Source organism: Podarcis filfolensis (assembly GCF_964270895.1).
Source record: "Podarcis filfolensis genome assembly, chromosome: 10".
Classification (NCBI taxonomy): Eukaryota; Metazoa; Chordata; class Lepidosauria; order Squamata; family Lacertidae; genus Podarcis; species Podarcis filfolensis.
The window spans coordinates 58360619-58388287 of record NC_139612.1 but is presented as its reverse complement, the minus strand read 5'-3'; the positions used below and the strand labels follow the sequence as shown (position 1 = coordinate 58388287).

At 42.4% G+C, this 27669-nt stretch overlaps 1 protein-coding gene across 2 annotated transcripts; it reads left to right on the top strand.

Moving 5' to 3' along the window:
* The first annotated feature begins 507 nt into the window (after positions 1 to 507).
* ADA2 (adenosine deaminase 2) lies at positions 508 to 27669 on the top strand. 2 transcript variants are annotated; one of them, XM_083572957.1, is made up of 12 exons: positions 508 to 648; positions 7841 to 8169; positions 9550 to 9775; positions 14222 to 14432; positions 16715 to 16842; positions 19321 to 19411; positions 20371 to 20479; positions 23446 to 23603; positions 24674 to 24876; positions 25936 to 26716; positions 27050 to 27102; positions 27194 to 27669. In XM_083572957.1, exons 2-10 carry the CDS (start codon positions 7857 to 7859, stop codon positions 26030 to 26032), a joined length of 1536 nt encoding a protein of 511 aa, XP_083429083.1. In that variant the 5' UTR covers positions 508 to 648; positions 7841 to 7856; the 3' UTR covers positions 26033 to 26716; positions 27050 to 27102; positions 27194 to 27669. The 2 variants fall into 2 exon arrangements, with proteins under 2 accessions (XP_083429083.1, XP_083429082.1); XM_083572956.1 differs by lacking the exon at positions 27050 to 27102 and adding an exon at positions 26801 to 26873 and having other exon boundaries at positions 509 to 648; positions 25936 to 26702.

Sequence of the window (27669 nt, the reverse complement as noted above, 5' to 3'; positions counted from 1 at the left end):
CCCAATCATGCTCCAGATAGAAGTGAATCCACAACCTGATTGGCTTACAGTAGAATTCCGGAATTAGCCAATCATGTGCAGCCCATTGTGTAAATAATGTATATAAAGCAGATCATGTGAGGGGACTTTCATTCATTCCTCCTCACCACTATGAGCTGAATAAAGAGCATGAAATCACTTTGCGACTCTGAGTATATTTCACCTTGTTTTGCAAAAACGGACAATTCTGCCTAGATCTGATCTTTTGAATAGTCTTCCTCAAGTAAGTTTCACTTGTTCAAATGAGAGAGCATTTCCACAACCAAAATGCCACGTCAACATTGAACCACATCAGCAAAATGAACTTCAATTTCAGCAGCTGATTTTACAGCCATCTGACAACAGATCTACAACCTCTGATAGCATGAAGTCTGGACAGAGAAATTGTTGCGGCAGAAGACTTTCTGCAGGAGAGGAGGGGGAAAGGGCTGGGCTTTGGGTGAATGGGTGGAGAAATGTATCCGATTTAGAGGGGAGGCGGGGTTGGAGGTGGGAGCAGGTGGCAAGTTGTTTATCTGCTCAGCTGTTGTGCATGGCCTGACAGAGACAGACAAAAGCAGCTGAGAGGAGGAAGGAAATAAAAGGTCTCCCTCACACTCTACCTTAAAGGTTTGTAACCATACTACGAACAGCACCCAGAGAGTAATTTGCTTGGAGCAGAGGCCTCGACAGAGCCCTGGGGTGTGTGTGGCTGACTTAGTGTCTGCAAGGGCCCTGGGAATGCCCTCAGCATGTGTTAGAGCAGTATATTATCCTACAGGGTTTCTGAAGTGCTTTAATGGAGCCACACAATGTTTGCTGATATATATACTCATGCAAGTGCCCTGCTGTGTGCCAGCAGGAGCTTTGGCAATGGTCTCTAAGACATTAGTCGCTGCACATGCTAATGTGCAGGCAGCATCCCCTAGGATGGGGCAGCTGTGCCCCTGCCACTGCTCATGTTAGTAAGCCTTGTGATGTGCCTGTCTTCTAAGTGCCTTGGCAAAACCCTTCGGGGACTTGCTAGCAGGCTAGGGAGCCTGGTTCAGGCTGGAAGGAGCTTTATTATTGGCCTGTGTTTTGCCAACCGCAGGTTATCTTTCCAAGACTAAATATTTCTACTTTACCCAGAGCCAGGAACTGTTGTAGGTGTTTTTGTATATTTATTATTATAATTATAATAATAATAATAATAATTATCAGTAATGATTAGTTTGATGTGCAAGCTGAAATAACAAACACAGAAAGGGAAATACTAAGATGAGGCTTAATTTGCTCAAATGGCTTTAGACAAGGTTAATGCAAATGCATCAATATCAGTCAGTTTTTATTTTGTTTTCATTCTCATGTTGTTTCAGCGGAAGAGGTTTATACCTACCTAACTGGCAGGCAGGAGGTTTCAGGTTCTACAGCAGGGGCAGAAGGGGGGGGGGTTAAACTAATAGATCACAGGGTGATCACAGAGTTTCTGATGTGAGAGGAGATTCTTACCCCTTAATTGTTATTGACTGAGAACTGTTTTCAGGCAGCCACTGAGAACATAGTAGGCACTTACATAAATGCTTGTCTAATGGTACCTCCAACTGGAGGGGGTGGGAGGCGCTGACAGCCTCAGGGAGCTGACAGAGGACTGGATGTTGTTCGTGGTTTGGGCAAGCGTTAAGGGGGTTGAGGGAAGCTGGGTGAGCTGTAATGGGGAGGGAGAGGTTGGTGAGCAGTTGGGCACAGGCCCTAGTAATTCTCTCTCTCTCTCTCTCTCTCTCTCTCTCTCTCTCTCTCTCTCTTTCTGAGAATCAAGGCAAACATTTTTAAATTATACATAATGGGATGCAGAGCATGGGGAAAGAAATTATGCCCCTCATCTCCAGTAGTATGCCAGGCACTCACATAGTCAATCCATGCAGCACTCATATATAGCTAATGCAAGTGCAAGCAAAGGGTGATGTGAGGGGAGGGGACCTCAGCAATAAAACGCTACAGGAAATGTGGTTTCTCTGCCACAAAAACTACCATAATGGAATACAGTGGTACCTCGGGTTACAGATGCTTCAGGTTACAGACTCCACTAACCCAGAAATAGTATCTCAGGTTAAGAACTTTGCTTCAGGATGAGAACAGAAATCGCGTGGCGGCGCAGCGGCAGCAGGAAGCCCCATTAGCTAAAGTGGTACCTCCGGTTAAGAACAGTTTCAGGTTAAGAACGGACCTCCAGAACGAATTAAGTTCTTAACCAGAGGTACCACTGTACATGCAACAGTCTGCACCATTTTTCTTTACAACAAGCCAGTTGTCTGGAAGGTCGCTAACTTTAAGCTCTATCCGTATCTAGAAACAGACCCACTTTCCGGGATGCTTTCTGGCTTGTGTGTGCAAAAACCTTATGGGGGGCAGGAATCACCAAGTGAAACAATGAGGGGCTCAGAGCAGTGGCAGAGCACACAGTGGCTATAATGTGCTCACAAGCCAGAAGTGATCAAAATAGATCTGTACTGTGCAATCTGCAGCTTTCCTATAATTATCAGAGCAAGCAACAAGGGCATGCAATCCTTGCAGATCTTGGCAAAAAAAAGCTCAACAACTTTGTGCAAAATTTTGTATCCAGATTTTCACTTTTGGAAATAGGGCAACTACAGTGAGTAGTTCTGGTTCTGGGAGAGTGGGACATTGCTGGTTTTATTTAAGAACCTAATATATAACTTGCTAGGTACCAGCCAGCAAGGAACATATGAAGCTACCTTATACAGAATCAGATCATTGATCCAGCTAACTCAGCATTGTCCACAAAGAGGTTTTCCAGAGTCTCGCACAGGCGTCTTCTCCCAGCCCTTCCTGGAGATTGAACGAAATTGTTGCTTTTGCAGCTACACCACTGAGCTTCTCTATCTTTTTATTAGTAGAGTGCATGCTTTGTACGTTTCAGGTCCTAAATCAAAACATCTCAGCAGAGTTGAACTGCCTGTGCTTAAAGCTTTTGAGGAACAGCCTGCACTTAAGTTTTTGGAAGCAGAGTTTCCTGTCAGGCAGAGTAGCCAATTCAGCAAGGTCCAAATTGCTTGAATACATTCAGTGTTAAATAGAAAAAAAACTAATGAAAAACCAACCCAACAACCTAGAAACATTTATTTAAGAGCACTGAGTGTATTTTTTGAAAACACTGCATGTGCTTTTTTAAATGATTGATCAGAAATATGACATCATTATGAACAAGGAACAAACAGGTATCACAAAACTACTTCCTCATTCTGTGCACCTGCATTAAAAATCCCTGCTCATCTATAAAGTTCCTCAGGCGCCTAGGATAAGCTATAATAGCCCTTTTCAGGCTTTCAAAATTACTTTCCCCAATATGGCTTACAAACATCAAGCTAGATTTAAGCTTGTTGGTGTCTCTGTCATCTTTTCTCTCTTACATCATGGATGTAGGCTTATATTAGGAATCTATTTTCTTTATTATCTTATAAATGCTATTGCAACAAGTTAGTCATGGCTTTGGCTAGAACAATAAACTTATGAACCTGAACTTGACTTTTGGAGTGCTCTACCGTTTCCAGAAGACGAGCAGGAAGCAATTGTGGGATGCAACTAATCTGTTCTACCTTTCCCACCCCCAGGTCTAAGGACCTGTTTTCACTTATACCCATTTTACAGTCATGGATTTCATCAGGAGATCATGGTAATTGCTGAATGTGTTCTAAAGTGTTCTCTTCTAGAACTGGCTTGCATCTCAGAACTACAGCTCCTAGGGTTCCCAGGGACAGCGAATGGCTGTTAAACCAGTTTATGTCTCCTGTGCAGAGTTGGGGATCACCTGTGGCCCTTCTGATGTTGGAGTCTAACTCCCATCATCCCTGATCATTGGCCATGGTGGCTGGGACTGATAGAAGTTGGGAAGTTCCTCATACCTGTGTGAAGGTAAAGGTAAAGGGACCCCTGACCATTAGGTCCAGTCATGGATGACTATGGGGTTGCGGCGCTCATCTCGCTTTATTGGCCGAGGGAGCTGGCGTACAGCTTCTGGGTCATGTGGCCAGCATGACTAAGCCACTTCTGGCGAACCAGAGCAGTGCACGGAAATGCCGTTTACCTTCCCGCACTTTGATGTGCTTTCAAACTGCTAAGTTGACAGAGCAGGGACCAAGCAACGGGAGCTCGCCCCGTCGACCTTCTGATCGGCAAGCCCTAGGCTCTGTAGATATACCCAGTGAAGCTATAGCTTACATTTCCTTTCCTTTCCTTACCAGATGTGGGGAACCCATGGGCCATCAGATGTTTGACTCCCACCAGCCTTCTAGTCTGGCAACATCTAGTGATCCAGTTTCCCCACCCTTGTTATATGCTAATTTGCCTAGCTCAAAGGTGCTGCATGTTGACCCCTCTACCTATCTTCTGTTACTAGTTTGGTATCCCCCAGGCCCTTTGGCTTTCACTAGTATTTATGAGAACACATGCTTCCCTTAATGCCAAACTGGTAACCAGGTGATGGCAGGTAGGAGGATGGAGGATACAGAGTAGAAGCTGCAGGGTATGGAAGATTTCCAACTGATTGTGTTGACTTTGATTGAAATGCAAGGCAGGAAGATTGGAAAGGGGGGGGGCACTATTCACTCAGCCTCCTCCAGGCCTGGCTGCTCTAGGGCAAGCTCATCATGTGAAAGAGGTCTTTGTGTCAAGCTCCCTTGGCCCTCTTGTGTTGCATGCCAGCAGGTAGCAATTGTTAAGATCCTCTGAGCGGGGTCAGAGTGGAAGGAGGCAAAAAATGGCTTCTGTTGTCATATAGAACAGGGATCTTCAGAGGTCTTGTCTATAGCAACAATGCTGCAACCCTGCCCAGCCTAGCCTTGCCAACTTCAAAAGGACTTTTTTTGCTCTTTGTTAGCTTATTCTGGGTGGGTGAGATTCCTGTGTCAGCAGCAGAGAAGCTTAGCAAAATAAAGCACAGCTTAGAATAAGAAAGGGAGCGGGGGCTGATCTAGTCCTGACTGTTGTTCTCAAGCAATAAATGATATGCCTAAAGTGCTCATTATCAACCCTGTTTAGCACAAATAAGCCCCTGGAAATGCATCCTGAGATGGAATGTCCCAGGTTTTGTCTACCTGCAGATGAAGTTCCATTCCATAAATGGGAACATGCTTCAGGAAACGTATTTCTAGGAGCATCTGATAGAACCTAGTTGAAGGATTATTAATTGCAGGTATTTGGGGGTTTTTTTATTTAGCGATTAGAACCTCTGGATGAGTAAATCCATAAAAATATTTACTACATTAGTTTAAGAATTCCTGCCTGGTTTGTCCAGGCTCCAACCGCAATCATATATTTGTATTGTTTATTCTTCCTGGAACTTCTTTAGGAGTGTATTACAAATCAGTGTAAAATAGGCAGACTATGATAGTGATTAACAAGTCAGAATATAATGTTCATGGCAGGCCTTTACTATAGCCTGCTCAGAACACTTATGGGAAATCACAACTTCTGAAAGTTCAAGTACATGGAGATCATTTTATATAATGACTTGTTTTAACAAACAAAATTTAAGTGGTGTAAACTACTCTGACGGCCCATGGCTCATATATATGATGCAATAGTCTGTGCAGTTTGGACTCTGGTTGTGTAAGTGCCATTATGGATGCCTATTGGCTAGTGCCCATAACATCATTGGTGATGGTGACTGACATAACTCTGCCCTCTGTTTGCACCTTGTTTACTTCTTTAGACAAAACATAGAATCATAGAAATGTAGAGTGGGAAGGGACTCCAAGGGTCATTTAGTCCAGCCCCAAGCAATGCAGGAATCCTGCCAACAAGCATCCCCCTAGGTAGGTTCAAACCACCAAACCTCTGGTTAACAGCCAGACACATTGAGGCATTCCATGAAGTCCTTACAAAATAAAAGCAACAGCAGCATAAACCAAAATATAAAATCTCCTTTGTTTATTAATCCTTTATTTTTCTACCCCACTTTTACTCTCTCTCGATTCCTAGGAGAGTGAGGGTGCACCCATGTTTCCCTTTTTTAAGACAGAAAAGTGCCAGAGACTAGCAAGGCATTTCTTCCTGCACTGGATTGGGACTGATGTGCCCATAGCACTAAGGCCCCGTCCCCACTACACATTTAAAGCAGAATTATGCCACTTTAAACAGTCATAGCTTCCCCTAAAGAATCTTGGGAAATGTACTTTGTTAAAGGAACTGAGAGCTGTTAGGAAACACTTATTTCCCCTCACAAAGCTACAATTTGAAGAGTAGTTTAGCAATCTCTCTTCCTAGGGAGCTGTGATAATTGTAGCTCTGTGACGGGAACTGGGGACTCCTAAGAACTCTCAGCATCTTTAATAAATTGCAGTTCCTAGGATTCTTTTGGTGCAGCCATGACTGTTTGAAGTGATGTTTCCATACATCCTAATTTTGTACATGTAAGTAAGTCTCACTGCATTTAACAGGCCTCTTACATAAGCATATATGTAAACAGTAGTTCCTCTTTGCCCTAACTCTTCATAAACACCTCACATTTAAAACATGCCCCTCCTCAATGTCTAGGAACTGCAGTTTGTTAAGGGCGCTGGAAATTGTAGTTCCCACGATACTTTGGAGAGTGTGCTTTAAATATATGGTGTGTACACAGTCTTCCCTTGCTTGAGCAGTGGTGTGTGTCTTAAATACAGGGACAATTAACTATTTACAGTGGAATTAGAATAGGTTCTGTTTCATTTGTCCCATATTAGAACAGTTTTGTAGCACCAACCTGCTTTTCTATTTGCTGACTGGGCTCTGACTTACTGCTTGTGAAAGCATTTTGCATGCTATATGCAAGGAAAAGTCAACAGTAAGTGAATTGCAGGTGTGTTTTTGTGTGAGACTATCATGTAATCTTTCACTACAAGCAGAGTGAGTTTTCTATAAATGCAGTGTGCTTGCTCCTGACTGAGTCAGTTTTCCCAAGGCTCTTTGCCACAAGATCAGGTTGCTGCTCTCTAGACTGTAGGGTGGGCAGAGGATAGCAGAAAGTTGTTGCAATAAGTAGTAGCCATGAGATACATTAAGAAGGAGCCCAAATATTGAAGTATATGTGAGGACACAATAGACGATGAGGGGGAAATGTACCGTATTTAAATCCCAAGCCCTCTCACATGTGGTTAACCCTACTCTGCCAGACCACAACCCTACAGGGCTTTCAGAAAGATATTGAAGATACATCCTTTTTGCCAACTTTCCCTTGATGTTTTTTTAATTCATTATTGTTACCTTGCTCTTGCTATTGGTTTTGATTACATTTTAGCAATGTTTGGTGGGCTGCCTGTTTTATTAGTTGCTGACTTTCCAGTATTTTATTTTCATTGTATCTTTTGTATTCATTGCTTTTAAATTTTTATTGCATTTCTGTATTTTATTGTAAAAGGTAAAGGACCCCTGGACAGTTAAGACCGGACAAAGGCAACTATGGGGTTGCAGCACTCATTTTGCTTTCAGGCCAAGGGAGCCAGCATTTGTCCACAGACAGCTTTCTGGGTCATGTGGCCAGCGTGACTAAACCACTTCTGGCGCAAGCTGCCTTGAAAGAGTTTACTCTCAAAAATGGCATATATATCTTCTAATTAAATACTGAGTATTAAATCCAGATTTGTTACCCATGGCATTGTGTGTATTGTAAGCAATGCACCGCTTAAAGGCAGGTTTGGTGAACGTGAGGCAGGGTTCCAAATATGGCCTTCCTGGCCTCTCTGTGTGGTCCCTTGAACTCTTCTCAGGCAATACCTCTCATTGGCCCTATTTTGCACCTATAGTGTGTTTAATTTTTATTATTTATTTTTGTGTCTGTGTTTTCTAGGTGCATCCCTCAAGTGATGTCTCAAGTAGCTCAGAGAACCAAATGGCCAGTGATCATCATTTTCAGTTGGGTTTCTTTTTGTGTGTCCATGCCATTATTGAATAAGCGGGACTTACTAATTGAAAAGGAGAATGCCAGTCGTGTAGGTGGAAACCTTGTGCTAACAGAACTTGAAGAAGATGCCAATAAGAAGCTCATGCATCTCAAAGAGAAGGAAGTAGCTGAAGCTATGAAAACAGGCTTGTTTCCACCCAGCATGCATTTCTTCAAAGCCAAACACCTCATTGATCAAAGTAATGTTTTCAGCATCTTACAAAAGATGCCCAAAGGTAATAATTCCAACTTGCATTCTTATGGCATCTCTCCGGGTGTTGTATTAAGTGAACTTTTACAGAGGCTCATGTGATTATCCTGGAAGATTCTGTATAACAGGAGTGGGGAACCTGTGGCTGGTAGGTCTTACTAGGCCTGTCAGGTCTCTGATTTCGCCTGTGAGACCATGTTGGGCAAACCACAGCCACCAGTCGGTCGCCTGACATACCGGTATATTGTCAAGCACAGAGATATGCTTGCTCCTTAAAGGACAGCAGGCAGAAGCTTATTTCTGATGTTAGTACTGTGGAATCATTTTTCAAGTCTTTTAAAGTAGGGTATTGGAAAATATGCAAATGATAGCTTTCTATTTCTCTTATATCGAGTTTGGAGCTTCAGCCCTATTAAAATCTTTAATGGATATTGGGGCACATAGTCTGTGTGAATGCTGCATAAAAACAAAGTTCATCTCCACCCATAGTTTAGGTGAGCAATTTACTTACATGAGCATTGCCACAGCAATGTTTCAAGTAGAAATCTCTTCCAAGCCTTACCTGGAGATGCTGGGGATTGAACCCAGGACCTTCTGCATATAAGGCATCTGCTCTACCACTGAGTTACAGCCTCTTCCAGTGGCCTATGAGTCCATTTGGAGCACAATCCATCTGTGTAGCATATATATATATATTATATATATATATATATATGGTCAATGACCAACAGAGAAGATAAGAAGAAAACAAAGCACATAAAACACAATAAAAGTATACTATTACATATACAGTTAAAAACAATGTAAAGTATTAATTTTAAAATTATTAATACTTTGCCTTGTTTTTTACCATTTTAATATAATTATTTAATATTTTCCTTTTTTAATATGGCCAAAATTTTATACACACACACACACACACACACACACACACACACACACACACATCTGTGTAGCAGTACAATATTCCCAAGGGCTACCAGCCAATTTCTATTCAAGCATCAGCATGGGCTGAGCTTTTGCCAAAGCCCATCAGCTTCACTCAAATGTTGGTATTGCCTGTAAGACTGAACTGGATCATCTTCTTTTGTCATTTTTGACGGTTTGAAACTCTTTCCAGCACTCTGCTAAACTTTTAATTTCGATGGTTACTTGTGCTGGAGGATGCAGTCCATTCACCAGTGTTGAAGTAAGATTCATGTCAGTAAATGTGCTTCCTGTATGTGGAATGGGATTAGGGGATATTCTTGTCTTGTCTCAGGCAGGAAAATGTATTGTTGACCTGGCTTATCCCATCACAGTCACATCATCACTAATACCATGACAATATAGATAATTTCAGTTTTTCCAAGTACTGTTCAAGCACTGTCTTGTTTTGTTACACTTGTCTCCTCCATTTCCACAGGTGGTGTTTTACACTTGCATGACTATGCTATATTGAGTGTTGACTGGCTAGTGTACAATGCCAGCTACCTGCCAAACTGTTACATCTGCTTCACCCCTTTATGGGATGTCCGCTTCAAGTTCTCCAGTCCTCTTCCTCCCAAGGATCTGCCTCCTGATTGCTCTGAGTGGGTGCTGTTAGAGACCTACCGCAATAACCTGAAGGATATAACTGGATTTGATAAGAGGTAGGTGAAAGCTTGTGATTAGTCACAAATGAAATCCACTGTTATTCTGCCTATTCAACTGGAGCAAGAGTTGGTTGCTATTTAAATACATTATATACTGTACATGCTACAATTTTATTCCATCTGAATATCCACTTTGCTCTGTTAATGCAAGGCCTTCTTTATACCAATTGGACTCTTGGATGACAAGGGAGTAAAAGGTGTGCTATAGGAGGATAATGAGACTGCAGAGAAGTAACAACTTTTCTGCATCTATCTTCACAGCAGAAGATACAGGGCAGTTACCTGCACCTGAACTAACTTTCACAGGAAGGAGTCTGAGGAACTGAGGCAAATAGTGGTGGTGAGAGACCAAGTTCCAGGCCTAATAGACAAATAAACATCGACAAATTGTTGAGTCCAGATAGCACCCACCCAAGGGTTCTCAAAGAACTCAAATGTGAAGTTGCTGGTCTTCTAACAGAAATATGTAACTTGTCCCTAAAATAAGCCTCTGTATCTGAGGACTGTAAAGAAGCCAATATGACACCAATTTTTTAAAAGGGGATCCTGAAAATTACAGGCCTGTTGGCTCAACTACTCTTGTTAAAGATAAAGCAACCAAGCATATTGAAATATACTCAGAGTCGCAAAGTGATTTCATGCTCTTTATTCAGCTCATAGTGGTGAGGAGGAATGAATGAAAGTCCCCTCAAAGCATCTGCTTTATATACATTATTTACACAATGGGCTGCACATGATTGGCTAATTCCGGAATTCTACTGTAAGCCAATCAGGTTGTGGATTCACTTCTATCTGGAGCATGATTGGGTGGTTCCTTCCAACCAATCATACTGCTGCATTGTTCTAGGACCAATCAGACTGCTGCATTCTGAATCCTATTGTTCTAGGACCAATCAGACTGCTGCCTTTTGGATCCTATTGTTCTAGGACCAATCAGACTGCTGCAGTTTGGATCCTATTCAACTCAGTACATAACACATATGAAAGAACAAGTCCTGTCTCATGAGAGTATCAACAAGCATATAAATAGCGATTACCTAGATGACATTGTGTACCTGACCTTTCAAAAAGCTTTCAACAAAGTACATCACCAAAGACTCCTGAGTAAGTTTAGCAGTCATAGAATAAGAGATGAGTTCTTCTTGTAGATCAAGAACTAGTTAATTAACAGGGAACAGAGAGCAGGAATGAATGAACAGCTCTCCTGATGGAGGGAGGTTGAAAGCAGAATCCCCAATAAAGAGTTTTACCATAAAGTATAGGTGTACCTGAAATATTTTTGAATTAATTCAGTGAATTAATTAATCTGAATTCTGTCGTTCCAAGACCTGGCAGACAGCCATGTTTAAATCATATTTTACATACATTTTGCATTCTGCTTACAGGAGATGAAGGTTGGAGGCAGGAAAATAGCACCTCTCTCTGGAATGTGCTAGCCATAGCAACTGCTTTGCATCCTCTTACTTACAAAGCAGCAGCAACAGCCAATTACCGTAATTCAAATGGGGTTGGGGGCTTGTTTTATTTTTTATCTCAAATGTACTCTTACTTTCCTCATGTTTGCTGTATATGGTGAAGGAGGAGAAAACCAGGGCAGCTTGATTTACAAAAACTGTAGTGCCAGAACACTGCAGACTTTAGAAGTTAACTCAAAAGTTAACAGTGAGTGTATACTTAACACATATTGGTGCTATAGTAAAGCTGAAGTTTTATGCTCACTTATCAGGGAGTAAGTCCTGTTGATTATGGCGAGATCTGAGTAAACATGCATAGGATCAAACTTCTGCCCTCTCCGCCCCACAGAGGACCATGCTGCCCAAGGCTTGTGAAAAAGACATTACATAGTATCTTCCTGCCTCCCAATTTACCATGAGATCTTTCTCATCCTCCCCTCCCCCTACCTTGCTCTGTCCCCTGAGCTTGAGGAGATTCTGTCTTTTAAAATTCCCATTATTTGGCTCTTGCACTTCAGATAAGTTTGCAAAAGATGCCTCTGGCACTTCATTGATTCCTGGTTTTGAGGGTCACCTGGTTGCTATGTCACCACATAAGCAGTTCTCCTCTGAATAGGCCTGAAATGCCTGTTGCTGCCAGATATATAAACTAGTTGAAAATGCTGTTCTCTGTCCCCTTCTCTAGCTATGGTCCATTTCCTTTCCATTATGTGGCATTGTTTACAGAGCACTTTCTTGCCTTGCCCGATCTTTTGTGTGATAATGTAACGAAAGACCCCCATTGTCATGCAGAAAAGGGCAGTGTTAATGTTGCTGTGGAAACTTAACTCTGAATTCCTCAACTGGTGGGCAGTTGTTATTTTTTTTTGGGGGGGGGAATCACCCTGGATGAGGTAGGCCTACTGGATTTCTTTGTTTATACATAAGACCCCTCCCCCCAAAAAATGTGTTTAATAAAAGTAATAAACTACCAAATGGAGTGAAAAATAGCTGCAGCCCAGCACAGGAAGGAACTCCTTAGGTAGGATAACAGCAGCTGGCATATTAAATGTGTGGCAAGCAGACTCCATTTTGTGATCTCCCATCCCATCTGCTGACCAGGCCCAATGCTACTTTGTTTTATGGCAATTGGCAACTCAGCCACTTGCAAGCTGTAGGAACACAATTTTCCTGATGAACGATAAAGATTTTTAGACAAAGATAATAAGTATGAATTCAATCCAGATCTCACATGTGTGATGATGTGTACTTTTAATTCCTTAGGCTGAGATTAGGCAAAGCACCAAACATAAACTGCTCTTTGGAAGTGGCCACTGTTGTCATAGCAAAGGAATGAGGGAAGCCTAGGCCAGAAGCAAGCAACTTGTTCATTATTAAGGGTCCTGATGGAGAAACAGCACGAGCCAGTGTCTCTCAGACATAATTTGCATATTTTGTGGCATACAATGAGCATATTTGCATATTATTCACATGGGTGTGTGATATATGCCAAGCCACAGCTGACAGGCATGTTGTTCTTACTCTGAACTAGGCAGAGAAAAAGCCGCAAATGAGAAAACGCTTGTTTTATAGTCCCTCTCAAGCAACAACAGCAATGTTCAGTGAACACAGAAATCATTAGATACAAAACAGGATCTATATTAGGTTGTTAAAAATTGTTTCTGAGTGTTTGGTATAAATAGGGAAATGTTCAAACTCGTTTCTGTAATAATTAACAAGAATCAGTTAGCAGGAAAACTGGAATTATTAGGCTGGGATGCACTTAATAGATGTGTCCATGTATTATAGACAATATATGCCCCACAACAGGACTAGGCAACCCTTAAATAGAAGACATTTTCAAATAAAGGACAGCCTTTCAAAATAGAAGACTGTCCTCTCTAAAGTTGGGCCCATGGCCTTATTATAGACACAGCACTCTGTTAAGTTTAATCACTTGTTCTTTTCCTTCTCATGCTGTCCTTCACAGTGTATGGCATTGGCGAATTATTCATGTGGACTCTAGCTAAGTATTATATTTTTATTGTCACTGTAGGCAGATCCACACTGTACTCTTAAGGCACATCCCATGCACATTAAAAACTCATAACTTTCCCCAAAGAATCCTAGGAACTGTAGTTGCCTCCTCACAGGTGTACCATACCCAGCATCCTTAACTAACTGCAATTCCCAGGATTCTTTGGGGGAAGTCATGTACTTTAAATGTGCATTGGGTGTCCTTAAAATGTATGGTGTAGATCTCCATTTGCCACACATATGATCAAGCAGGTGCACTCAACAAGGGCTTGGGAGAGTTTGCACTGCTGTAGGAAAACAGTAGACTGTGAGATTCCTCGAAGAGGTTGAACGGGCAAAAAGAAAAGAAAAAAGTCCGCTTTCTCAGTTGGGCTTGGGTCAGCTAAATTCTGAGCCCAAAGCCCATCACACACTTTCATACTGGCCTGGGCTTATCAAACACATCCTACATGGCAATGCATTACTGCACATTGGAGTTGTGTGGTGGTGTTTCGTTATTCTGGTTTGGTGGTGTTTATTTTATTATTTTAATTGTATATTATACATATTTTTATTGTTGTATTTTTGTAAGCTATCCTGAGACCACTTGGTGGAAGGTGGGCTATAAATAAATATTCATTCAAAACTGCCAGCAAACACTTTAGCCTGCAAACCTGTGCGCACTTTACCTGGGAGTAAGCTTCACTGAACACAGTAAACATGCACAGGATTATGCTCTTAAGGCTACAATTTTAAACACACTTGAATAAGCCCCATTAAATTATGTGGAATTGATTTCTAAAAAAATTCACACCCATTAGGATTGTACCACACATGTGTTAGGGTAAATAATATTTTTTTTGTATGAATACGGTTAGCCTTGAGGTTCTAGTCAGTAGAAACTGTTTTAGGTTTCTGTCAATTGAGATCACAGACACAAAAGTCTTACAACTCTCTCTCTTTTTCTTTCCCTCTCCGCCCCACCCACCTCCAGTTTGTTGAGCAACCTCACTCTAGTAACAGATATGCCAGAGGTGACCTACCCTTCTCAGACTTTCATCTGGAAGAGATTTGAAAATGCCTTCATCGCTGCTTCTGGCCTTATCAGCTATGCACCTGTGTTCAAGGCCTATTTCTACCAGGGGCTGTTGGAGCTCTATGAAGATAACGTACAATATGCTGAGATAAGGGCTATGCTGCCACCGGTAATCTTCTTCCTTCCTTCCTTCCTTCCTTCCTTCCTTCCTTCCTTCCTTCCTGGGGCTCCTCTTCCCATCCAGGGAGATATTTGGTGACCAATACCTGAGTAAACTGTTGTACTACTTAAAAAATATTATTATTATGGGTACCCAAAATGTCTTGTTTCCCAGACTGGTAACTATGGCACTAACATCTGCCCATTAGCTCTGCTCCAACCTTGTCTAGAGATAATTTAAACTAATGTGAGTTAAACAAAAAGTAGTTAACTGTTATGCCTAAATAAACCCAGTATCTTTCAGGTATATGTAGAATTCTAATTGTTTTGAGATGATAGAGGATAGTAGTCCAAAACCTCATTATATGATCTCTCAGCACAGATTCAGCTACTAGTTATTCTTATGCCCACAACCTTCCACACATCCCTCTTGCCACTGGGTTGGTAACTAGGGGAAAGGGGGCAAGTAATACTCACAGGATTTGGTCTATGTTATTAGCTGCTGATAATTAATATAGTCAATTCTGAGAGTATGACCTATAGGATTTTGCACATATTAATAGATAGTTGATTACAATGCTAAAGACCACTATCAGGACATTACTTAGACAAGGATATTAATCTAGGGCAGATTATCATACTTTAACGTTTAAAATAGGGTCGGGGAACCGTTTTCAGACAGAGGGCTGCATTCCCATCTAGGTAACCTTCTGGGGGCGTCAGAGGTGGGCAGGGCCAGAGGCAAAAGTAGGTACTGAAACTACTAGTGTAAATTTTACCTTTGTACAGTAGGCTAGTTCCTACATACATTCCCACACCCACCTCTGTTATCTGCCCAGGCATCCAAGATGTATTATCAGAGTTCAAAGGCATTCATGTCAGATATGAAGTATTCTCCTAAGGATGTGACCATAGAAGATGGTGTGTGGCAAGTCCCAAGGGCTAGATAGAAGTTCCTCAGCCCAATGAATAATTTCCAATATGTCATACAACGTCTAGAGCAGTGTTTCCCAACCGGGGGCCATATGGCTCCCTGGGGCCCCCCAGGATATTCCAAGAGGACCCCGGTAAAAAATGTGTAAATGGGGGGGCACGCGGCTAGGGGGCCACAGAGGAAAGTGAGGTGTGAAGGGGGGAATCATTTTTTTTTAAATAATCCTGAGTGGCTACCTATCTGCTTGGTCAATCACAAGCGAGTAAGGGGGCAGCCCACCAGGGCCTAGCACTCCTTTTTGCCCCGTGTGTTTTATTGGAGCAGTTCTGGTTTGTTTCCGGTGGGAGAGGGCAGCCTGGACCTGACTCTGCAAGGCGCAGGGTGATATCCACACCAGAGCCTAGCTGAGCAGGGTCATCTGGTGCTGCTGACTTGCATCTCATAAATAACTGTCTACTCAGAAGAAAGCCACACTGAGTTCAGTGGGCCTTACTCCCAGGTAAGGGTGTGTGGGACTATAGTGTTTTATCTAGGCATCCAGGGCTCCTCCCTTTGACAATATCTTTTTGCATCAGGTCAGTGAGGACCACTTGTTTTTTTTAAATTGTCCCCTATATACAGAACTCTGTGTGCGCCTTTTGGACTGTCTCTGTAGGTTCCCCCCTCCTTGTCAAATAAGTGGGTTCAAATAAGTGTTGTTTACTTTTTTATAATACATGGAAGATGGATCTCCCTTGGAAGGTTCTGGACTCTGGTTTCTAAGCAAAGGTTGGATGGCCATCTGTCATGGATGATTTAGCTGAGTTTCCTACATTGCAGGGGGTTGCACTAGAAATATGACCCTTGGGGTCCCTTCCAGTTCCATGATTCTGTTTTTCTGCTTCAACAATACTTCATTACGTTCCTATCATTTTATGTAATTGTATTTTGTATAAATTATACAAATTATAAATAAAACACGTTTTTTGCATGACCCATATTTTCTAGGCACTGGTCTGAGCAGTTCCCCCACTTCCTTTCCCAGTGAAAAACCACTGTTTAGTTCTTAATCAGAACACACAGAAAACCCTGGGGGAAAGCAGGGGGACAGGAGGAAGTGTAGATAACTCTCTGCTTGAATGTGCAGGTTCCTTGAAGGGAGTTTGCAGCCACTTTGCTCCTCCTCAGTTGTTTTTATTCCTGTACTGAGCTAAAGCAAGGTTTGGCTTCGCTTATTGTCCAAAGCTGGACGCATGGTTGGGCTAAAACTGCAGTCAGGAACAAAACTTGAGTTCTGGTGCCAATTGTTCTGTTCTTGTTTTATGACAGACTGCCCCCTCATTTGCCTTTACCTTTATGTTTGCATATTCTGCCCACAGGTATATGAGTTGGATGGTACCATGCATGACAAATCCTGGTCTATGGCAGTTTATCAAAGCACAACCCAACAGTTTGTAAAGGACCACCCAGACTTCGTTAGTGCAAAGATTATATACACAGCACACAGGTAAGGAATATCTAGATGACTTTGCCAGAACACATATATTTGAACTTATCTAATTCACATTTTATTGTTGAAAGAAACTGCAGGTCATTATAGATGAGAAAAATACATTCAGTTCAGAAAAATTAACAAAAACATCTTCGGAAAATTGAATGAAAAGAAGCCCACCTCATTTGTGCTCATTGAAACTATCTAAGATATTAGTGCCTTGTGATGATGCCAGTACTTGTATCCTCTGGCTCAGAAACATGAACCTTGGAGAGTTGTATTGTTTGCTTCAAATATGAGGTGAACATTACGATTCTATAATTATTCTCTGGCTCAGATTTTAATGCATAGCAGCACATCATGTTCCAGAAGGGGGAAGCAATTTCCCTCTCTCTATTCTATTTCCTCTATTCTACTTATTGCTGCTATAGGAGCCACAGTCAACTGTGTGGATGGATAGGAGTTTGGCTGGGAGAGAAGAGGGAGGGATTTGGAGACTCAGAGGTAGGTGTGTAGGAGGGTGGGTGTTTGGAAGCTCATGAGGGGGACTGGGGTAGAGGCTTGATGTTAGCACAGGGTGCATGGGATATTAATCTACTTGGATTGGCTCAAACTATATTCTGCCACTGTATTCTGCTCTGGTCAGACCTCACCTGGAGTACTGTGTCCAGTTCTGGGCACCACAGTTCAAGAAGGACACTGACAAACTGGAACGTGTCCAGAGGAGGGCAACCAAAATGGTCAAAGGCCTGGAAACGATGCCTTATGAGGAACGGCTAAGGGAGCTGGGCATGTTTAGCCTGGAGAAGAGGAGGTTAAGGCGTGATATGATAGCCATGTTCAAATATATAAAAGGATGTCACATAGAGGAGGGAGAAAGGCTGTTTTCTGCTGCTCCAGAGAAGCGGACACGGAGCAATGGATCCAAACTACAAGAAAGAAGATTCCACCTAAACATTAGGAAGAACTTCCTGACAGTAAGAGCTGTTCGACAGTGGAATTTGCTGCCAAGGAGTGTGGTGGAGTCTCCTTCTTTGGAGGTCTTTAAGCAGAGGCTTGACAACCATATGTCAGGAGTGCTCTGATGGTGTTTCCTGCTTGGCAGGGGGTTGGACTTGATGGCCCTTGTGGTCTCTTCCAACTCTATGATTCTATGATTCTATGAAACTAAGATGAGATGTTGCCCCATTTTGTGGAAGAATACTTTGACTTATTTTAAAGCATTTACATTCATACCTTGTTGTCCGCTGCCTTTAGTATTTGATAATCTCTGACACAGCTTAGGTGCAGCAACTTCAAAATGAACCCCTTTTAGCTTTGGACCTCTATGAACATCAACAGGTTACAGATATATTTTCTGCTGGTGACACTGTAGTCAAACTCCCAGCTAAATTTCCCCTTGCTTATGAAAGTAAGGACAGCTGAACAAATAGTGGAGGAGAGCCTCAGCAACGTTACGCTATCATATACAACATATTGTCTTATACTCATTTCCCCATCCACTATTACCCATGCAGAAGAGTTTAAGTTCTTCTGAGGGGAATTTAATTTAATCAATATAAAAACATGATTTTCATACCTATGATTGTATTAAAAACAAAACTGTGTGCTTTCGGCATGCAAAGAGCTCTATTTGACAGTAGTCTAATAAAAAAATTGAAAAGTCTCCGTATTACATCTTTTGTTGACTCAGATGGTTAGTGGCTAGTACTGAGCTTCTGCTCTGTCCATCAGAAATAGCACTTTTAAAAAATCCTCCTAACTCAGCTGTTTTAATGAGAAATATTTAGGTTCTGTACAGATCAGCTAATTTAGGGAGCTTGCAAAACACCATTCACAGTGCTAATGAAGTGGCACCAATCAGCTGTAAATCCCCTTTTGGTTCAGCTGTGTCTTTACCTGCCCCACACCTGACATCATATAAGATGCCAGGGTTAGGCTAAGTGGGCGTGGTTTGGCCAAAGTAGCATTGCGGGCAGAATGGGGAGGCCTGGGCACTGTAGGTTCCTCACCACTGATGTAAGACCTCTGATTCAAATGCAGATTGCCTCATCCTCTTTGCTCTTTGCTTTTCTTTTGTGCTCTAAGTCAGCTGGCCATGTTATATACTTCTTTCTGAAACAACTTGCAAATTTTGGTCAGAGAATTTAAAACTCTTTAAAAATAAGGTGCTCTGAAAAGGGGAGAAGTCAGCTTTGTGGTTGGCACAAGGACTACACAATTAGTGCTGTGCAAATTCAACTCTGAAGCAAATGGGAAGTACAGATTTCCTGTGAGTTTGATCAGGAGAAGTTTGTATCTGTGCACAAAAGATGGTGAATGTGGTGCGCTTTCAGAGTGGACTCATTGCTAGAATTATGTACACACCAATGCATGTAACAGAAAACATCTAAATATCCAGTGGCTGATTCATAATTTGAAAATAGCCTTTTTAGACAGTACCTAGTTTTTTTCTCCCTCTCTTGGTACTCTTCTCTTCCTGTTAATTTTCAGAAATGAGAATGTCCCCCAAATTGAAGAAGCTGTCCGTGCAGCTGTGGCACTCAGAGCAGAGTTCCCGGAAACTATGGCAGGCTTTGATTTGGTAATCTCCTATATTTCTTACTTGGTTTTGTTTTTTGTGTTAGAAGGAAAGCAGGGCACAATAAGATGATATTTATGGTGGTGGACACAGGTTTCCTTGGGCTACAATCCTATCAAAACTCTCTTGCATGCAATGTAATGTACCTTTTGACCATATAGCTGAGGCCATGACAAATTGCTGCAGCATCTGAGGTGAAATATATTTGATGTATGGCATTCCTTGGAAATATTTCCTACTAATCCTTGTGAAGTAAGAAATGGAATCATGGAATTCAAGAACTGGAAGGGATCTGAAGTTTGTCCAGAGCCCTATAACCCTGCCATGATCTTAAGGCAGACAGGCATGTCTGCAGGGTGGAAGGATACCAACAGCAATGCAGCTCCCTGGTTATGGCTTTCAGCCGCATCTTCAGTTTACCCAAAGCTGAGTTAGAAGCTGCTGCCGAGGGCAGATCGGGATTTCCCACCCCTGTGCAACATGCTGCCTGAGGTGGGCCATCTCATGTTGCCTCATTGGCGCAACAGCCATGTTGCGGCAGCAAGCTAGCTTAGGGGCTGCAGGACAGACCACCTGGCATACCTTTCTAGCCACTTTCTACCTCTCAGAATTTGCTGCCTGAGGCAGCTACCTCACTCTGCTTCCTGGTAGGGCTGTTCAGAGCAGTTCAATGAGAAATGTTTCACTTGTGCAGTGTAACATGGGTAAGCAGGTCTCCTTACCTATGTTTCAGTGCCTTGTGTAGTTCTGTCCACATAAGAAACAAAGGAAATAAAAAAAGATGCTTGTTGCCGCAAAGTTATGGCTGCAGATTATTTTTACCTTATTTCACAAATTGAACATCGGGTTGAAATGATTTTTAAAATAAAAACATAAGTTATGGCATTTCAGTGCAGGTTCTTCCTCCTGATCTATAGAAGATCTAAGCATTAAATGCTTATCAAGAACAATTTCCTTCTCAGGTTGGCTGGGAAGATGGAGGAAAGGCCCTCTGGGAACTAAAGGATGCCTTGACCCTTCCGGAAACTCTGGGAGATAAATTGCCATATTTCTTTCACGCTGGTGAGACAAGTAAGTACGGGCACATCCCACTAATGATTTGAGGTCTTCTGTCAAGTAAGCATATATAAATTTTGTTAAACGAAATAAATAAGAGTAAGGGGTAACTAGAATATGAGGACTGAAATCCTACAAACACTTATCTGTGAGTAAGTCCTATTGAAAACAGTGTTGAAACTGTCCCCCCACACATTGAATGGATATTCAAATTGTAGTAAAGATTTGTATATAGAAGCATAAGAGTTGGAAGGAACCCTAAAGCCCATCTAGTTCAGCCTCTTGCCAACACAGGAAGTCTGTTGCTACATGTCCATGGTAGGTGGTCATCCAGCCTCTACTTAAAAAAATTCTTAACAAAGGAGAGTCCATCACCTCCCAAAGTAGTGCCATCAGGAAGTTCTTTAAAAGCCTTCAAATCCAATCTATGTCTGCAAAGCACGTGTGTGTGTGTGTGTGTACGCGCACACATTTTGTAACCGACCAAAATGCATGCATCAATTTCCTTCACTGCCTTACTGTTTGCGACTCTTATATGGGTTGGGGGCCATAGGCTTGCAAGAGACAAATAGGTCATCTGATCCAAGACTTTCTATTCAACCCTACATGCTGCTGCTGCGGCTGCTATTTATGCAGTACAATCTACTAGCAATGATAGCTATGTTCTACCTCCACTGTTAGAGCCAGTATGCTTCTGAATGCCAGTTGCTGGGTATAACAGGTAGGGAGAGTGCTGTTGCACTCAGGTTTTGCCAGGCCTGTGCAGAGCGTATCTGAGGAGTCTTGTAAGAATAAAGTTATAATCTCAAACAGAAAAGCAGCCAGCCCTTGGGAGGGCGCCCCAGCTGACTTAGCCCTCCAAGGCCCAGGCCAGGTGTACCTGGCTGCCACCCCCCCACCCCCTGACCTGGGTTTTGTTTGTTGGCTTCCCCTATACATCTGGTTGGCCACTGTAAAAACAGGATGCTGTACTAGATGGTCCCTTGTCCTGATCCTTCAGGGCCCTTCTCATACCCTCCAGCATTTCTCCAATGAAAATAGGGACGTCCCATTCCACAATGATAATTTTACTATTTATACCCCACACTCTGGGCAGCTTCCAATATATATTAAAACATAATAAAACATTAAAAATTAAAAAAAAACCCTTCCCTATACAGGATTACCTTCAGACAGCTCAGGGATCAGATAACTCCATACCCTCTAAAATTTCTCCAATGAAAATAGGGACATCCTAAGGAAAAGTGGGACATTCCAGGATCAAATAAAAAACTGGGATGGCTTCGCTAAATCAGGGATGTCCCTGGAAAATAGGGACACTTTGGAGGGTCTGTCTTCTTATGTTCTTAAGAGAATCAAAACTGAGCCTTAAGGTAGGGCTGCCGTATGCCCAGGATTTCAAAGGCGAAATTTATGTCTTGAGGGAATTTTCGAAAGGTGGATCTTAGGCAAGTCAATCGAAAACCGTGGGTGGATTTTTGGCCATTTTATAAAAGAAAGCTCAACAATTTCATGGTCATCCTAAAAATAGCTCAAGAACTTTCAGGGTGTCCTGGTTTGTACTTTTCAAAATATGGCAATCCCACAGCAAGGAGAAGTACAGGTGGAAAGAGTGTTGTTATACTCAGGCCTTGTCTGTGAATTTGCTATAGTCACCTAGTTGGCCACTTTGAGAACAGGAAGTGGGACTAGTTGGGTCTCTGGTCTGATTCAGCAGGGCTTTTCTTAAGTCATTATGTTCAGAACTTTCTGATGACCTTTTTGATGAAATTAGATAAACAGTATTCTGCTTTGGGTGTGTGTCTTGGCATACGTTGGTGTGTGTGTCAGTGGACCAATCTAATATTACAGCTGCAATTCTAGGCACAACATACATAGAAGAAAGACCTATTGAACTCAGCTGGACTTATCTTTGATCACGCATGCATAGGATTGTGCTTATACCAGTCATCTGAAATGTACTGGCAAACCCCCTCGTGATAGGCATGTTGAGTAGCAAATAACATTTTGCCAAAGCCTGTGGCGTCTGCCAGAGTTCACGTGGATTACTGTTTTGCATAAGCAGTCCTAGAATGCTTTGCCACATAGGAGCCTCTGCTCACAGAGTCTTAGCAGGGTGACAATCTGCTGCTCCATCTGTGCTGCAACAAAACAGAAAATGTCGACTCAGACAGTAGTGTCGGCTGAGCTATTACTAAGATGTCAGAGGAGTTTTCGGGGAGGATGATTGGGTCACATGGTCATGTTTGCCAACTTTCTGCAATATAGTTACAGTGAAACATGGTTGTCGGAAATTAAAAGGTTTTTCTAGTACCATGGCAATAAAGACTTGAAACACTGATAACGGAAAGAAGGCACCCTTTCCATTCATCGGGTGGTTAAGGGTTTGCTGTTGGTTGATCCTAGGTATTGGATGAAATCTGAGTGACTAATTTGCATTAAAAGCTCAATATGGAAGCCGTGTGGCACGTTCAACTTCCGAAAAGTGTTCAAAAACCGAAGCAGTTTCGGCATTCGAAAACCAAAGCATTTGACTTCTGAGACGTTCAAAAACCAAGGTACCACTGTACTTTGCTTTACCAAGCACAGAATGGTTTGCCATTTTGAGTGGAGTGGGCCACTTTAAACATGATATTGATGTGCACAGGAGGCATTAAATCCTCAAGAGTGCCAGATGCAAAGGCAGGATTTTGGGATTCATGGCCATGAATCCACTTGGCCGCTTTAGGCATGTGATTTAACTTGACTCGCATGGTTGGTAAAATGAGATGTGGCAGAAAGAAAACAAAAAACCAACAAAGCAAATAATGAAAAAACATCAAACTAGACCACAGAAAAGTTCTGGCAATCCCTTTTTAGGCCTCACATAACATTACTCTTTCAGAAAACAACTTATCTGGGTTTTTCCTCTATGTATTTGGGACCATTGTGACAACCATTTTGTGGTTTATATTGATGTAAGAATTCTCTTTATCACTCAGACTGGGAAGGCACCTCTGTAGATAGAAATTTGTTGGATGCTCTGCTGTTGAACACCAGCAGGATTGGCCATGGATTTGCCATTACCAAGCACCCAGAAGCTAAGAATTTGGCTTTGAAGATGGATATTCCTATAGAAGTCTGCCCTATTTCTAACCAGGTACTGTTCACACAGAAGGGAGCCTAGCCCTGTAATCTGTCTTTGATAGCAGGATTAATCCTGAAGTGTGTTTACACGTGTGTGTGTGTGTGTGTGTTTAAGCAAGGATGATAATACTTATAAAAATAATAATGATGCATGATAGATATATATAATTGCAGGATATATACGTTATTGTAAAGCTTGGGGGAGAGGAGTAAATAATTATACTTCATATATTTGATGAATTAGACTGTAATCCACAAAAGCTTATGCTGTAACAAAATGTACTACTATTTTAAGGTACCACAAGACTCTTTGTCAGGACATCTGTGTACTGTCTTCAGCAGTTTGAAATCCTGCTGATTTTAGTTGGAGAAAGATGCTGCCCAGTGTGCCAGTGTCGTGTAGTGGTTAAAAGCGGTGGACTCGTAATCTGGTGAACTGGGTTCGATTCCCTGCTCCTCCACATGCAGCTGCTGGGTGACCTTGGGCTAGTCACACTTCTCTGAAGTCTCTCAGACCCACTCACCTCACAGAGTGTTTGTTGTGGGAGAGAAAGGAAAAGGCGATTGTTAGCCGCTTTGAGATTCCTTAGGGTAGTGATAAAGTGGGATATCAAATCCAAACTCTTCTATTTACTTGGGACAGTCTCCTTCATTTAAGAGTGCATACAATTAAAGGCTATGTACACTTGTGTGGAAGAAGTTCCATTGGACTCAATGGACTTACTTGCAAGAATGCATGCATAGGATTGAGCCACAGAAGTGTTGTAATTTTCTAGAGTGCTACCTATGAGGCAGGATTTATTGTTGTTTTGTTGTTGTTGTTTAAATTTCTATACCGCCCTTCATCTGAAGATCACAGAACTGCTTACAATATAAAAACACAAAATACATACCATAATAACAAAAAAACAATATGCCCTTTGAGGCTCCCTCCACAGTTTAGAAGGCAATAGATTGTTTAATTAGCCAAAGACTTGGGAGAAGAGGAATGTTTTTGCTTGGTGCCTAAAGATAGGTAACACACACACACACACACGAATAAAACGGCAGTATTTACTTATCTCAGTTATGTACCTCTTCAAGGTCCTGATGTTAGTATCGGATCTCAGGAACCATCCTGCTGCAGTCCTGATGGCAGAGGGTCACCACATCGTGGTTTCCTCTGATGATCCATCCATCTTTGGAGCAAAGGGTCTGTCATATGACCTCTATGAGATGTTCATGGGCATTGGAGGGATGAGTGCTGATCTGAGGACTTTGAAACAACTAGCACTAAATTCTCTAAAGTAAGTATTGTTATTATTAACTTATTAATTAAATTTGTATACCGTCTGTCATCTGTAGATCTCAGGGTGGTTTACAGCATATAATTACAATATAAAAACCACAAAATACATAATAAAAGTAAGAACAACAACTAACCAAAAATCCCACCACAACACATTTAAAAGGGCATCGGATGTCAACCACCCAAAGGCTTGGTTGAAAAGGAACATTTTTGCCTGGCGTCTAAAAGTGTATGATGAGGGTGTCAGCCGAACCTCACTGGGGAGAGCATTCCAAATATGGGGAACCACTGCAGGAAACAATAAACAATGTATGGGATATGCACCAAATATTTAAAATGTACCAATAACCAGGTCAGGAAAAGCCTGAGCAAACAAATCAGGTTTTAACAGTCTTTGGTAGCATCCTGCTATGGGTGCCTCCCATATAGCAAGGGAGGGGAGTGGGTCCCACCACAGAGCAGACCCTTTTCTGTGTTGCTGTTAGGTGACATACTGTAAAATGCAGCACCACTTACAAGACCTCATTAGCAGGTCTGTATGGGGCAAGATGACCTTTTACGTACCCTGGTCACAACTTATTTATAGCTTTTTAGGTTAGCAAAATTTAATTGAAACTGGCTTAGAAGCTAATGGCCAAATCAGTGCAGTGCTTCTTAACGCCTATGCACCACAGAATACTCCACTTATTACCCTTACTGCTGCTGTGCTCTGCACTACTTGCCCACATTGGTAAATAAGTTTATATGATGGTTAGGTGCGAGGTCTATCAAACATGGACCTGGTAAGTGGTAAAACAGCTCCAAACATGATTGGCTTATCCTTCTCTGAGCTTGAGACCACAGCCATGACAACTGTAATTCTAAGCACACTTACCTGACAGCAAGTCCTGTAAATTCAGTGAGATTTTCTTCCTAGGCTGCACCTATATACCCAGTGCAGCATAAACAGTCAATTTGCTGAGTTTTTATTTCCTGCTCTTTTCTGGCTTTTGATCTGATCATCCAGCTTTTAAAGCAGTTTCTCCTCCTCTGACCTGGACTTCTTTTCTTTTCACAGCTACAGCAGTATGCAACCTGATCAAAAGAAAAAGGCCCTGGAGATCTGGCAAAAAAAGTGGGACCAGTTCATAGCTTCAGTCTCTGCAGCAAGCTAGACACAGAGGCACAAAAGACTTCTTCGCTTTAAGCATGGTACTCTGATCAGATGACAGCTAATGTCAATATAAATTTGTCTTGTCTCTTGTACATTTCAGTACCTGAGCAAAGTGCCCTTTTAATTATGCTGCAAATGCTCCAAATCAATGACTGATCAAAATGCACTCCTTAAAGGTGGAACTAGGTGTGCTTCAACTCCATCAGCTATTGCTGTCCTGAACTCTTCTTGTCATCCCTAGATATTTAGCACAAATTAGGCCTTTTAGCCCTAGCTAGCCACTGCCTCTGGCAATATTTTGTCATAAAATGTGCCTTAGGAGCTTGAAGAAGCCCCTTCCCCTCAAGCTAGAAAGGTAGTATTCTAGTTTTACCATGCAACTACAGGAAAAGGTATAACTGGGCTACTTCCTTTGGAATCCTGAAATTCTCAGGTTTTATTTTAAATGACAAGTTTCTAGCCCACATGATATCTTCTGGCAGCCCAAACTTATATAAGATTTAGCTGCACAAACCCATTGAAATCAATGGCCTTAATAAGTACCGTATTTTTTGCTCTATAGGGCACACCAGACCATAGGGCGCACCTAGTTTTAGGGGGGGAAATAAAGGGGAAAAAATTATTCCCCCCCCCCAGGTCCAGGAGCAGCGGCAAGATTGCGCGCAACCTCGGTGCCACTCCCGGAGCTTGCGGGGCTGGGGGCGGGGAAAGCCCGAGCTTCCCCCGACCCCAGCCCCCAGAACAGGCAGCTATGCACAAGCCTTTTGAGCGGCGGGAACTCCCGCCGTGCTCAGAAGGCTTGCGGACAGCTGCCTGAAGCCCGACGAGCGCAGCGGGAGTTGGTGCTGCACTCACCAGGCTTCAGGCTGCAGCCTGGTATCCGCAAGCCTTCGGAGCCCGGCGGGAACTCCCGCCACGCTCAGAAGGCTTGCGGACAGCTGCCTGAAACCCGACGAGCGCAGCGGGAGTTGGCGCTACGCTTGCTGGGCTTCAGGCTGCTATCCGCAAGCCTTCGGAGCGCTCCAAAGGCTTGCGGATAGCTGCCTGAAGCCTGGAGAGCGAGAGCGGTCGGTGCGCACCAACCCCTCTCGCTCTCCAGGCTTCAGCGAAAGCCTGTATTCGCTCCGTAGGACGCACACACATTTCCCCTTCATTTTTGGAGGGGGAAAAGTGCGTCCTATAGAGCGAAAAATACGGTATACCATAGGATTGAGCTATGGAATCTCAACTACCTTGGCAGAACTTCCAGTACAGGAATAAGGAAACTGTGGCATTTCAGACATTGTTGGACTTTAACTGCCTCAGCCCAAGTCAATGATCAGGGGTGGTGGAAGTTGGAAGACCACAGATTCGCTTTGGTGCCATGCTTCACTCTTTGCCCTTTTCCATAACTAGTAGAAACGAAACAGATTGTGCAAACTATTCCTTTAATATGCATTGTTTATCAGTTGCAGAATTCAACCCCCCCCCCCCGCACAGGATGCTAATCTGAAACAAACAAACAAACATCCTTGATAATTGTAAGCTATCCAATTAAAAACATCTTAATCAGTTAATCTATGACTTGTATTTAATTAATTGATTTAAGTCTGCTTATATTTGCACATGAATAAAACACCCAATCTGAAGAAAAATAAA